General features: G+C 47.4%; 3 protein-coding genes across 3 annotated transcripts; all 3 read right to left on the minus strand.

The window, feature by feature from the left end:
• Positions 1-408: 408 nt before the first annotated feature.
• LOC100276189 (uncharacterized) lies at positions 409-1,079 on the minus strand. Its single transcript, NM_001150034.2, has one exon. It carries the CDS (start codon positions 979-981, stop codon positions 562-564), a length of 420 nt encoding a protein of 139 aa, NP_001143506.1. The 5' UTR covers positions 982-1,079; the 3' UTR covers positions 409-561.
• A 2,389-nt stretch (positions 1,080-3,468) lies between these two features.
• On the minus strand, positions 3,469-4,064 carry LOC103654770 (pre-mRNA-splicing factor CWC21). The gene has a single exon (XM_008681588.4). The coding sequence runs from the start codon at positions 3,986-3,988 to the stop codon at positions 3,572-3,574; it is 417 nt and encodes a 138-aa protein (XP_008679810.1). The 5' UTR covers positions 3,989-4,064; the 3' UTR covers positions 3,469-3,571.
• Positions 4,065-6,655: 2,591 nt separating this feature from the next.
• Positions 6,656-7,351, minus strand: LOC103654771 (pre-mRNA-splicing factor CWC21). The gene has a single exon (XM_020551955.2). The coding sequence runs from the start codon at positions 7,276-7,278 to the stop codon at positions 6,913-6,915; it is 366 nt and encodes a 121-aa protein (XP_020407544.1). The 5' UTR covers positions 7,279-7,351; the 3' UTR covers positions 6,656-6,912.
• Between the last annotated feature and the right edge of the window lie 7,324 nt (positions 7,352-14,675).

Genomic DNA, 14,675 nt, shown 5'->3' on the forward strand with positions numbered 1-14,675 from the left:
TAGGCCCTAATTTTTTCACGAGATGTTACATCCTAAATTAAAGCATTACATCTTGGATTCTTGGCTAGCCTTTTCTCACGCCAGCATTCAACATTTTACTAAAAGTGGACATGAAATCAGCATGGTCAGCTTCTATTGTCTATCGTCTGCATGAATATGCCATATATTCAGCAGAAAGTCTAATGGACAGAAAATCAACCGTTACAAAATACAGACTTTCCCACATTTGCACGGGAATGTATGAAATCATGGCATCCATCTAAATCACACCAGCTGCAGGCAATAATATTTGTAACGGTTGCAATTCTCTGGTGGGATAAGTATAATGGACTGAAAGTATAGATAGCCATATACTTCTCATATGTGCAAAGCTTGGGATAAGTATAAATGATTTTACAATCCAAAAGATGGACAAATGCACCAACATATAAACAGAACATATACAATTCGAATATGGGATTGCTCTTTAAGTACTAGAAGACTCCCATACTAATATAGAAGCCACTACATCTAGGTCTTGCTAGACAATCGACATCTGGCCTTATCTGCGGCAATCTGAACCTAAATGACGCCAACAGATCCATACCCTCTGCCGGACAGAGGCGGTCGCCCGGCGCCACGACCGCTCCCTGCCTCCTCCGCAGCCACGGCCGCGGCCGCCTCTGCCTCCGAGGCCTTGCGCGCCTCCGCGACGCGATCCTCGATCTCGTCTTCGGTGTAGCCGTGCTCCTCGAGCGCGTCCCTGAGCACGAGCAGCTTGAGCTCGACTTGGCGCTTGCGGTCGTGCTCGAGGATCTCCTTGTTGGGCTTGCGCATCCCGCCGCCAACCGCGCCGGCGGCGTCGGGGCGCAGCGGCTTGTGGAGCCCGCCCGGACCCCCGCCGGATGTGGTGGAGCGGGGCTTGACGAAGAACTTGTTGCTCTGCGCGTACCCGTTGGTGCCCGACCCCCGCGCGGTCTGCAGCCCGATGCCGTTGTACATCGCGGCCGGCGGGCGGGGAGAGGCCGGATGGATCGGCGGCGGCGGCGGCGCAAACTAGGGCAAGGGAAGCCTGGCTAGGACGAAATTGCAGGTGAGATGAGAAGCAAGGGAGGAGCCGGTTGGATTATATTCTCCGAGAGTCCGAGTCCGTCCCCCCGGCCACGTGAGAGTATTTTCTACGGTAAAAGCGCCACGTCACCCTTTTTAATAGGAGCGGTTAGATTCCTGTTGGTCGGCCGGCGTTTATTATCCCGCAGCTATAAACGCTCAAGTGGAGGTCCACATAGGTCACTCTTCTATTGGTCGGCTGGCCTTTTTTTATTACCTTCTCAATATCTGTACGTCTTTTCACCTACTAAATATATATTGATAACATATTTTTCAATGTCCTTTTTTTTGCTTGTTTCTACAAGCATACATATGTTGCTAGAATTTTCATGTATATACTTACCAGCTATTTTTCTGATACACGGTTGCTACAACTGCATGTAATGTCACGATCCAAATGTTTTTTTACACAATTTAATTGAACCTTAACTAATTTTAGTTAAAAATAAATAGAAATAAACCTGTTTCGATCTGATCCTTAAATTTTATAGTACAAAACATAGAGTCCATTACCACCCCAAGCTGCATGTGGTTATTACAACAGGTTGTACTTACAAATCGTTTTGTTTTTATCAGCCAACAGAGGAATTTATATTTATAAAAATCTATTTCTGTTAGAAAGTGTAATGTATAAGGTATGTCTGGTTCATCTTTCTGAAGCAAATTCACTTCCAAAAATTTAGAACCTCAACCAAATAGATACAATAGTATAATATATTTCTAAAAATCTCTAGATTCCTCTAATTCAATTTATAATCACCTTCTATCCCAGATTTTCTATATTATTGTCATTCATGTTACCAAAATATCATGCTACGAAGATTCTATAATTGACATTTGTTTTAGGGTTATGTTTGGTTTAGCATCATAAATCAGATTCGCTGCCAAAAATCTATAATCTAAACCAAATATTTAGAATTAGTGGCGGACTCAATTCCCGAACAGAACGATCGAGCGCCCGGGCTTGTGCCAGTGAAAACAACTGTGACTCGAGTAGTATATATGTATGCTCACCCATGAAGGTAGACCTGGTCTCGCCCATGTTGCGGCCAAGGTCCCAACGAAATGGCCAGAGACATTCTCGTTGTTGGGGTAGGGGCTCGATCCACATCCACATATGTTTGAGGGGATGGCGTCGTCCCGAAGAGACCAAAGAGGGAGGGGGTCATCGGAGTTAGGTGCGGGAGAGAGGGAGTCACACCTGTGTGACCAGAAACACCTACGAGAAGAGCTAGAAAGGCTCGTTGTCTCATGGACAAGAAGTGGTTGGAGACAAGAAAGAAAAAGATATTTTCCAATGTCCTTTTTTTGCTTGTTTCTACAAGCATACATCTGTTGCGAGAATTTTCATGTATATACTTATGAGCTATTTTCTGATACAAGGTTGCTACAACTGCATGTCATGTAACGTGACGATACAAATGTTTTTCTCAATTTATTTGAGTCTTAACTATTTTTAGTTAAAAATAAATAGAAATAGAGCCCGTTTGATCTGATTTTTAAATTTTATAGAACAAAATATAGAGTCGGATTTTTAAACCTAATTAAACCTATATTTAATACTGATAATAGATATTCGAGCATTTAATGTGACACGAACTAAACTTTACTCGGTGGAACCAAATACACCCAAGTTACTTTTTTATATATATTCATAATAATATTTTATAATTAAATTTAATATCGCGTGCAAGGCACGCCGCATAAACTAGTTTTCTCTCATCTCCGCCCCGTGGAGGAATTTATCTTTATAAGAATCTGTTTCTATTAGAAAGTGTAATGTATAGAGTATGTCTGGTTCAGCTTTCTAAACCAAATTCGGTCCCAAAAAATTAGAACCCCAAACCAAACAAATACAACATTATAATGGATTTCTAAAAATCTCTAGATTCATCTAGTTCAATTTATAATCACCTTCTATCCCAAATTTTCTATATTATTACCATTCATGTTACCAAAATATCATATCATGAGGAATCTATAATTGACATTTGTTTTTTAGTGTATGTTTGGTTCGACATCCTAAACCAGATTCGCCGCCAAAAATCTATAATCTCTACCAAATATTTACAATTAGTGGCGGACTCAACTCCCGAGCAGAACGATCGAGCGCCCGGGCTTGTGCTAGTGAAAACGGCTGTGACTCGAGTAATATATATATAGATGTATGCTCACCCATGAAGGTAGACCTGTCTCACCCATGTGGCGGCCAAGGTCCCGACGCAATGGCCAGGGACATTCCTGTTGTCGGGGTAGGGGCTCGATCCACATCCACATATGTTTGAGGGGATGGCGTCGTCCCAAAGACACCAAAGAGGATCCAAAAGATGGACAAATGCACGAACATATAAACAGAACATATACAATTCGAGTATGGGATTGCTCTTTAAGTACTAGAAGACTCCCATACTAATATAGAAGCCACTACATCTAGGTCTTGCTAGACAATCGACATCTGGCCTTATCTGCGGCAATCTGAAACCTAAATGACGCCAACAGATCCATATCCCCTGCCGGGCAGAGGCGATCGCCCGGCGCCAGGACCGATCCCTACCTCCTCCGCTGCCACGGCCGCGGCTGCCTCTGCCTCCGCGGCCTTGCGCGCCTCCGCGACGCGCTCCTCGATCTCGTCTTCGGTGTAGCCGTGCTCCTCGAGCGCGACCGTGAGCACGAGCAGCTTGACCTCGACTTGGCGCTTGCGGTCGTGCTCGAGGATCTCCTTGTTGGGCTTGCGCACCCCGCCGCCATCCGCGCCGGCGGCGTCGAGGGGCAGCGGCCTGTGGCGTCCGCCCGGACCCCCGCCGGCTGTGGAACGGGGCTTGACGAAGAACGTGTTGCTCTGCGCGTACCCATTGGTGCCCGACCCCCGCGCGGTCTGCAGCCCGATGCCGTTGTACATCGCGGCCGGCGGGCGGGGAGAGGCCGGATGGATCGGCGGCGGCGGCGCAAACTAGGGCAAGGGAAGCCTGGCTAGGTCGAGGCTTCGTGCTCGCGCGTTAGATCCGCAGTCCGGACGGGGTGAGGTGAGAAGCGAGGGACGAGCCGGTTGGGTTATATTCTGATTATGGGCTGGCTCGTGACTCCGAGTCCGAGTCCGTAGCCCCGGCCCCGGCCCCGGGTAGAGATGACAACGGAAATTCCCGTTCGGATCTCTGTTCGCGCGAGGCCGCGAGGGTCACCGGTCACGTGAGAGTATTTTCTCTCATCTCCGGCACTTTGAGGAATTTATCTCCATGAGAATCTATTTCTGTTAGAAATTGTAATATTTGAGGTATGTTCGGTTTATCTTTCTGAACCAAATTTGCAGTTAAAAATTTAGAACTCCAACCAAACAGATGCAACGGTACAATAGATTTCTAAAAATATATGAATTCCCTAGATTTTCTATATTATTGTTATTCATGTTACCAAAATATCATACTCTGGAAAATCTATAATTGATATTTGTTTTAAGGCTTGTTTGGTTCAGCATCATGAACCAGATTCGTTACCTAAAATTTGTAATCTCAACCAAATAGTTACAATCAGTAGCAGACTCAACTTCCGAGCAAGGCGGGCGAGCGTCCGGGGGCTTGTACCGGTGAAAAAGACTGCAACTTGAGTAGTATTTATGCATGCCTATGGTCCTTGCGAAGGACTGTCCGCAATGGTTCTCACTAAATTTTGCCCCCTATATTCCAATATTTTGTCACCTCAGCAACTCCTCTGCCCCTATATGCTCACTCTCCGCAGTAGTTTCCCAAATTTCACCCCCTATAACCCATCATCCGATTAAAATATGCATTTTCTTTCAACTATCACAACCACATGCATTTTCTATTTTTTACTAAACATGGACGAAATAAAATAGAAAAACAAAAAATGTGTGTGCGAAAAAATACTTTTAATTAAATAAATGTTATTTGAATTTCGTATTACTATTCCTTTTTTGAAAAAAATAAAATTCAAAAAAAAAATCGAAAAAGTGTATCCTATCAATATAGTAAATAAATTTCAAATTGCAAAAGGTGCCCTAAGCCCAAGCTAGCACACACACTCAACTTTAATTTCATCAGCATCTTCTTTGCTCCATTCCCTTGCTTAACTCGTCTCTATAACAATGTTTGGCTACTTCTATTTCGTTCGGCCACAACGTAAGGAGGTATGCTTGGTTTTCTTTGTGTTTGCGCCCGAGTATATATGTGACCACTAACCACATGGTCATTACATTTGTTAGGTTTCGTATGCAAAGGCATGTGTTCTTGAGGATCCTTAATGGGATTCAACAAGTTGACGACTACTTCACGCAACGTGTTGACGCCACTAGGTTGCCCAGGTTGGGTCCCTTACAAAAAATATGTGTTGTTGTCTGTATCCTAGCGTATGGTTTACCTTCGGATGTTGTTGATGATTACATCATAATAGGAGAATCCACGGCTAGGGGATGCGTCATTAGGTTCTATTGCGCTGTCATAAGTGCATTCAGTGCATGCTACATTAGGACACCGAACGAACACGATATACGTCGCATCCTGCATACAAATGATGTAAGGGGGTTTCTAGGCATGATGCATTGCATGCACTAGGAGTGGCAGAACTATCCTACTGCATGGCGGGGTAAGTTTAACGGTACGAATTTAAGGCCTACCTAGATACTAGAAGAGGTGGCTATCCACGACCTATGGATTTAGCACGCTTTCTTTGGCATGTACAGTACAAACAAAGACATCAACGTTCTGCAACGATCTCCTATATTTGACCCCATTCACAACGGAACAATGCCTCTGGTTGAATATAATGTTAATAGCCACGAGTACCGTATAGGTTACTACTTATCAGGTGGTATTTATCCCGACTAGCCTATGTTTGTTAAAGCCATCTTCCACCCCTTCGAGGAGAAGAAAGTTCATTTCACTCATATGCATGAATAATGTCATAAGGATGTCGAACACGCCTTCAGAGTGTTGCAAGCCTAATGGGTAGTACTTCGCAGGCCAGCTTGTGAGTGGGACAGCCAAAGGCTAGGTGAAATCATGAAGGCATGTATAATTCTTCACAGCATGATAATAGAAGACGAAGGATGAACCGCAACAAATGTGGATTTCGCCAATGTTGGAACCATTCATTCCGTCTCTTAGTTCAGTTTGTCCACGAATTCTGTATTTATTAATAGACCACATTTATAGACACTACATTATATAATAGAGTCTCTTAGTTGTCTCTTATCAAATCAATGTTGTAGATCAGATGACCACGGATGCTTGGCTTTGATTCCTTAGAAAAGCTCTAAATTAATCATGGCATGGAGACTTTCTCACATTTGCACAAGAATGCATGAAATCATGGCATGCAGTAAACTATCCACATCCAAAGCTAGAAACTGGTTAATCACACCAGCTGCAAACGATAATTTTTTGTTTATAAGAGATGAGTAGATGACAAAGTCAGGAAAAACTAGTTGTAGGTTCATGGAATAACTGTCTTCCACAACCATCCACTCGATCAACATGCAGTAAAATAGACCGAAAGTAAAGCACTATAGATAGCCATACTTCCAATATGTGCAAAGCTTGGGACTGATAAATGATTTTACGATCCAAAAGATAGACAAATGGACGAACATATAAACAGAACCTACAATTCTAATATGGGATTCCTCTTTAAGACGTCTATGTCTTATCATCCGTGTGATTTCACTGGAGAAGTCTCCCATACTAATGTACGTACTAGAAGCCACTATATCCAGGTCTGGATAGAGATAATCGACATCTTGGCTTATCTGCGGCAATCTGAAAACTAAATGACGCCAACAGATCCATACCCTCTCCCGGGCTGCAGAGGCGGTCACCCGGCGCCACGACCGCTCCCTGCCTCCTCCGCTGCCGCGGCCGCCTCTGCCTCCGCGGCCTTGCGCGCCACCGCGACGCGCTCCTCGATCTCGTCTTCGGTGTAGCCGTGCTCCTCGAGCGCGTCCCTGAGCACGAGCAGCTTGAGCTCGACTTGGCGCTTGCGGTCGTGCTCGAGGATCTCCTTGTTGGGCTTGCGCGTCCCGCCGCCATCCGCGCCGGCGGCGTCGGAGCGCAGCGGCCTGTGGGGCCCGCCCGGACCACCGCCGGATGTGGAGCGGGGCTTGACGAAGAACTTGTTGCTCTGCGCGTACCCGTTGGTGCCCGACCCCCGCGCGGTCTGCAGCCCGATGCCGTTGTACATCGCGGCCGTCGGGCGGGGAGAAGCCGGTTGGATCGGCGGCGGCGCAATCTAGGGCAAGGGAAGCCTGGCTAGGACGAGGTGACTGGTGAGATGAGAGGCAAGGGAGGAGCCGGTTGGGTTATATTCTGGTCTGGGCCCGTGACTCCGAGTCCGTACCCCAGGCCACGGTAAAAGCGCCACGTCACCCTTTTTAATATCAGCGGTTAGAATTCTATTAGGCTGAGTCCAGTGCACAGCCTCTCTCTCGCCCCTGCCACGTCAGCTCTCGCCTCCACTCTCGCCCCTGCTGCTCCAGTGCACAGGCTGCAGCAGGCTACAGCCTCAGGCTATAGCACACGTGGACCAATCAGAAGCCGCCACTCACTGTCGCCCCTCGCTCTCGCCCGCGAAGACGCCATCGCCAACGCGTCGCCCCGCTCTCGCCTGCCTATCGCCGGGCGGTAGCAGTAGCGCCCGCCGGGTCGCTCTCGCCCGCCTCCAGCCCCGCTCTCGCCTCCAGCTGGGCGCTATCGTCCTCACTATAGCCTGCATTGGCACCAGCCATAAACGCTCAAGTGAAGGCCCACGTATGTCGCTCTTCTATTGGTCGGCTGGCCTTTTTTATTACTTTCTCAATATATGTACGTCTTTTCACCTACTAAATATATTGTTAACATATTTTCCAATGTCCCTTTTTTTTGCTTATTTCTACAAGCATACATATGTTGCGATAATTTTCGTGAATATACTTATCAGCTATTTTTCTGATACACACGGTTGTTGCTACAACTGCATGTAAGTCACGATCCAAATGTTTTTTACACGATTTAATTGAACCTTAACTAATTTTAGTTAAAAATAAATAGAAATAAAACTGGTTCGATCTGATTCTTAAATTTTATAGTGCAAAACATAGAGCCCAATACCACCCCAAGCTGCATGCGGTTATTACAACAAGTTGTACTTATAAATCGTTCTGTTTTTATCAGCCAGATTTGAGTGGTACAGTAGTTTCATGTTCATGGTTGAATGGACTTAAACTTTCAATGGGTAGCATCATGTGAAACTCAAAAGATTGTATTGCTAGCAATGATATAGACTCCTTTTAAACCATGGTTCTTAAACTAAGGAGTTGTTTGGTTCCATCCAACTAAAGTTTAGTCCCTATCACATCTAATGTTTGACCGATAATTATGGATATAAAATATAATCTAATTATATAACTAATTACACAGATAAAGGCTAAAAGACAACCTAATTAAACCTATATTTAATACTGATAATGGATATTCAAACATTTAAAACATAGAGTCCATTACCACCCCAAGCTGCATGCGGTTATTACAACAGGTTGTACTTACAAATCGTTTTGTTTTTATCAGCCAACGAAGGAATTTATATTTATAAAAATCTATTTCTGTTAGAAAGTGTAATGTATAAGGTATGTCTGGTTCATCTTTCTGAAGCAAATTCACTTCCAAAAATTTAGAACCTCAACCAAATAGATACAAGAGTATAATATATTTCTAAAAATCTCTAGATTCCTCTAATTCAATTTATAATCACCTTCTATCCCAGATTTTCTATATTATTGTCATTCATGTTACCAAAATATCATGCTACGAAGAATCTATAATTGACATTTGTTTTAGGGTTATGTTTGCTTTAGCATCATAAACCAGATCCGCTGCCAAAAATCTATAATCTAAACCAAATATTTAGAATTAGTGGCGGACTCAACTCCCGAGCAGAACGATCGAGCGCCCCGGGCTTGTGCCGGTGAAAACAACTGTGACTCGAGTAGTATATATGTATGCTCACCCATGAAGGTAGACCTGCTCTCGCCCATGTGGCGGCCAAGGTCCCGACGCAATGGCCAGAGACATTCCCGTTGTTGGGGTAGGGGCTCGATCCACATCCACATATGTTTGAGGGGATGGCGTCGTCCTGAAGAGACCAAAGAGGGAGGGGGTCATCGGAGTTAGGTGCGGGAGAGAGGGAGTCACACCTGTGTGACCAGAAACACCTATGAGACGAGCTAGAAAGGCTCGTTGTCTCATGGACAAGAAGTGGTTGGAGACAAGAAAGAAAAAAATATTTTCCAATGTCCTTTTTTGCTTGTTTCTACAAGCATACATATGTTGCGAGAATTTTCATGTATATACTTATGAGCTATTTTCTGATACAAGGTTGCTACAGCTGCATGTCACGTAACGTGACGATCCAAATGTTTTTCTCAATTTATTTAAGTCTTAACTATTTTTAGTTAAAAATAAATAGAAATAGAGCCCGTTTGATATGATTTTTAAATTTTATAGAACAAAATATAGAGTCGGATTTTTAAACCTAATTAAACCTATATTTAATACTGATAATAGATATTCGAGCATTTGATGTGACACGAACTAAACTTTACTCGGTGGAACCAAATACACCCAAGTTACTTTTTTATATATATTAATAATAATATTTTATAATTAAATTTAATATCGCGTGCAAGGCACGCCGCATAAACTAGTTTTCTCTCATCTCCGCCCCGTGGAGGAATTTATCTTTATAAGAATCTGTTTCTATTAGAAAGTGTAATGTATAGAGTATGTCTGGTTCAGCTTTCTAAACCAAATTCGCTCCCAAAAAATTAGAACCCCAAACCAAACAAATACAACATTATAATGGATTTCTAAAAATCTCTAGATTCATCTAGTTCAATTTATAATCACCTTCTATCCCAAATTTTCTATATTATTACCATTCATGTTACCAAAATATCATATCATGAGGAATCTATAATTGACATTTGTTTTTTAGTGTATGTTTGGTTCGGCATCTTAAACCAGATCCGCCGCCAAAAATCTATAATCTCTACCAAATATTTACAATTAGTGGCGGACTCAACTCCCGAGCAGAACGATCGAGCGCCTGGGCTTGTGCTAGTGAAAACGGTTGTGACTCGAGTAGTATATATATGTATGCTCACCTATGAAGGTAGACCTGTCTCACCCATGTGGCGGCCAAGGTCCCGACGCAATGGCCAGGGACATTCCTGTTGTCGGGGTAGGGGCTCGATCCACATCCACATATGTTTGAGGGGATGGCGTCATCCCGAAGACACCAAAGAGGGAGGTGTGGGAGAGGAAGGAGTCACACATTCACACATGTGACCAGAAACACCTATGAGACGAGCTAGAAAGGTTCGTTGTCTCATGGACAAGAAAGAAAAAAATAAACACTGGTATCTTCATAACTGATAGGTGAATATTTTTTTTTAAGTTTGAACTAGAGTAAAAACATCTTTTATCCTTTTGGGAAAGCAACAAAAGTAGATTCATTCCTGTACCGTACCGGCGCGCTGATCCCCTCCCAACGCTTCCTCTACCTAGCTCCATCTAATACCAAACATGATTTATAGTAAAAACAATCTTAACTAATTAATAAAATGAAACTGATTTTAGCAAATTTTATTTAAATCATCTTATAAACTCTTCATCCAAAATAACTACTTATAAGTCAAATCAACTATGTAAATTCGTATTAGATTTAACATGGGCTCAATTTTTATTTTTATTTTATTAAATTATAAAGTTTAGATCCAAATTTAATACTACTCAGTCGCTCTACTCTAAGGGCTTCTTTGGCATGACTTTGCTCTACTCTAGAGCAGCTTTAGTCGAAAACTCTAGGTGGAGCAGCTCTGCTCTAAAGTTTAGATTGCTTTCTCATAACAGGTGCCGGTTATAGGTAAATAACTCCAAACTCCATGTCTAGGTTGTTTTTTAGAGATTTCAAAGCAACCGAAGAGGTATTCCAAAAAATTGTATTGGTCTGCAACTCTGGAGTTAGGGTGTTTGGCAAGCTCTGGTCATCTCCTTGGAGTTTTGATCTAGAGACATGCTAGACACACCCTAAAACTCTAGGTAGAGTATCTCTACTTCAAAAGTTTAGATTGCTTCTCATAATAAGTGGCAGTGGCGGGTAAATAACTTTAAACTCTAAGTCTAGGTTGTTTTTTAAAGATTTCGGAGCAGCGAAAGAGATACTCCAAAAAATATAATGAAGCTCTCAAGACTCCATAAAATTTACAACTCCGGAGTTATGGTGTTTAACTAGATCTCACAACAAAACTGCTGCTCATTTTCGGCGGTCTCAATTATTTTCGGCGGCCAGGTCGAAGCCGCCGAAAATGAGTAGTTATTTTCGGTGGCTTCTGACACGGCCGCCGAAAATTAAACTTTTTAAACGTCGGTTTCTTCCTCCTTGTTTCTTACCACGCCGCCTCATCTCCACACCGCCCACGCTCCTGTCTCTCACAGCGCGCCCATGCCCCGGCAGCGCCGCACACCGTCCGCCGCCCGGGTTCTCCCGGACCATCCCGGTCGCGCCGCCCCCGCAGCCACAGCTGCCGTTGCGCGCCGCCCCCTCCCCGGTAGCGCACGTCGAGCTCTGCTCCCGCCACCGTTTCGCGCCCCGAGCCCTTCTCCATAAGCAGGTTAAATTTTTTTAGTAATTTATTTTCATGTTTTCGGCGGCAAAGGGCCTATTTTCGGTGGCTTCTGACACGACCGCCAAAAATTAAACTTTTTAAACGTCAGTTTCTTCCTCCATGTTTCTTCCCACGCCGCCGCATCTCCACACATCCCGCGCCCTTGCCTCTCACAGCGCGCCCACGCCCCGGCAGCGTCGCACACCGTCAGCCGGCCCGGCCGTGCCGCCCCCGCCGCACATTGCCCGGGTTCTCTCGGACTGTCCCGGCCGCGCCGCCCCCGCAGCCATGGTTGCCGTCATGCGCCACCCCCGCCCCGTCAGCGCCCGTCGAGCTCTCCTCCTGCCATCGTTTTGCACCCCAAGCCCTTCTCCATAAGCAGGTTAATTTTTTTAGTAATTTATTTCATATTTTTTGCGGCAAAGGGCCTATTTTCGGCGGCTAACTCTGGCCACCGAAAATACGGTTATTTTCGGCGGTTTCTGACACGATCGTCGAAAATTAAACTTTTTAAACGTTGGTTTCTTCCTCCCTGTTTCTTCCCACGCCACTGCATCTCCACACAGCCCGCGCCCTTGCCTCTCACAGCACGCCCACGCCCCGGCAGCGTCGCACGCCGCCGCCGCCCGGCCGCGCCACGCCTGTCGCTCGCCGTCAGCCAGCCCGGCCGTGCCGCCCTCGCCGCACACCGCCTGGGTTCTCTCGGACCGTCCCGGCCGCGCCGCCCCCGCAGCCACGGCTGCCGTCGCGTGCCACCCCCGCCCCGGCAGCGCCCGTCGTGCTCTCCTCCTGCCACCATTTTGAACCCCGAGCCCTTCTCCATAAGCAGGTTAATTTTTTTAGTAATTTATTTCGTATCTTCGGCAAGAAAGGGCCTATTTACGGCGGCTGACTCTGGCCACCGAAAATAAGGTTATTTTCGGTGGCTTCTGACACGGCCGCCGAAAATTAAACTTTTTAAACGTCGGTTCCTTCCTCCCCTATTTCTTCCCATGCCATCGCATCTCCACACAACTCGCGCCCTTGCCTCTCACAGCGCGCTCACGCCCCGGCAGCGTCACACGCCGCGGTCGCCCGTCGCTCGGCCGTCAGCCGGCCCGGCCGCGCCACCTTCCCCGCACACCGCTCGAGTTCTCCCAGACCCTCCCGGCCGCGCCGCCCCCGCAGCCACGGCTGCCGTCGCGCGCCGCCCTGGCAGCGCCCGTCGAGCTCTCCTCCTGCCACCGTTTCGCGCCCCAAGCCCTTCTCCACAAGAAGGTTAATTTTTTAGTAATTTATTTCATATTTTCGGCGGCGAAGGGCCTATTTTTGGCGGCTTCTAGCCGCCAAAAATGATTGTAGCTGCTTGTCGGGTACCGTAATTAGGGGTACCCCCAACACTCCTAAACATGGCTGGTAACCACCATCAGCACAAGCTGCAGAGACTGATGGGCACAATTCAGGTCAAGGCTTTGTCTACTCAAGGGACGCGATCTCGCCCTGCCCGAGCCCAGCCTCGGGCGGGAACAATAATCCCAAACGAATTCTCGCCTCGCCCGAGGGCCTCCTCAAGCAACGGGTGCACCCTCGACTCGCCCCGAAGCCCAGCTCGGGCAGGCTTCGTTGTGAAGCAACCTTGGCCAAATCGCCTCACCAACCGACCGTATCGCGGGCGCATTCAATGCGAGGATCGCCTGACACCTTATCCTGACACACGTGCCTCAGTCGGCAAGGTCGAAGTGACCGCAGTCACTTCGACCTTCCACTTACCGACCTGACAGGGAGACAGCGCCGCTCGCCCCTCTCCGACTGATGTGCCACCCGCCAGGGTAAGGCTGACAACAGCTACGATCAGCCTCAGGCGCAACAGGAAGCTCCGCCTCGCCCGACCTTGGGCCTCGACCTCAGGAGGAGGTCTCCGCCTCGCCCGACCCCAGGGCTCGGCCTCAACCTCAGCCTCGGAAGGAGGACTCCGCCTCGCCCGACCCCAGGGCTCGGCCTCAACCTCGGCCTCGGAAGGTGGTCTCCGCCTCGCCCTACCCCAGGGCTCGGCCTCAACCTCGACCTCGAAAGGAATCGCGTCCTCGCCCGACCCCGGCCTCGGCCTTAGGAGGAGTCTCCGCCTCGCCCAACCTTGGGCTCGGACCGACCGCACCACAGGGGATACATCATTACCCTACCCCTTGCTAGCTCAGGCTACGGGGGAACAAGGTCGGCGTCCCATCCAGGCTCGCCCCGGTAACAAGTAATGATGGCTCCCCGCGTGCGTCCATGACGACGGCGGTTCTCAGCCCCCTACGGAAGCAAGGAGACGTCAGCAAAGTCCCAGCAGCCCCGACAGCTGTGCTTCTATAGGGCTCAAGCGCTCCTCCGACAGCCACGACACCGCGTGCACAGGGCTTTAGCACCTCTCCGACAGCCACGTTGGCATATACACAGGGTTCTGGCACCTCTCTGCCGGACACGTTAGCACATAGCTACACCACCATTGTACACCTGGACCTTCTCCTTGCATATATAAAAGAAGGTCCAGGGCCCTCATACGAGAGGGTGGTCGCGCGGGAGGATGGGCTGACGAACAGGCTCTCTCTCTCTCTCCCTCGCGAACGCTTGTAACCTCTACTGCAAGGGCATCCCCCTGGCGCAGGATAACACGAGCCGCGGTTTTTCCCCCTTGTGTTCCGTCTCGCGCCAACCCATCTGGGCTGGGGCACGCAGCGACAATTTTACTCGTCGGTCCAGGGACCCCCTGGGGTCGAAACACCGATAGTTGGTGTGCCAGGTAGGGGTCTGCTGCGTGTTGACGAACAACTTTCCGTTGAGCTCCAGATGGGTAGTCTCCAGCAACCTCTTCAGCCCGGGACGCTGCTCCGCTTCGGGAGCCTCGAGTTCATGTCCCTCGACGATAGCTACGACATGGTACTCCTCCCCCCGCAGCGAGACAGCGACAACGACGGCC

The sequence above is a fragment of the Zea mays genome, chromosome 4 (genome assembly GCF_902167145.1).
Source record: "Zea mays cultivar B73 chromosome 4, Zm-B73-REFERENCE-NAM-5.0, whole genome shotgun sequence".
Lineage (NCBI taxonomy): Eukaryota > Viridiplantae > Streptophyta > Magnoliopsida > Poales > Poaceae > Zea > Zea mays.

Bases quoted from the DNA above. Each gene is read 5' to 3' on its own strand.
- LOC100276189 (NM_001150034.2), bottom strand. From the start codon at position 981: ATGTACAACGGCATCGGGCTGCAGACCGCGCGGGGGTCGGGCACCAAC.
- LOC103654770 (XM_008681588.4), bottom strand. From the start codon at position 3,988: ATGTACAACGGCATCGGGCTGCAGACCGCGCGGGGGTCGGGCACCAAT.
- LOC103654771 (XM_020551955.2), bottom strand. From the start codon at position 7,278: ATGTACAACGGCATCGGGCTGCAGACCGCGCGGGGGTCGGGCACCAAC.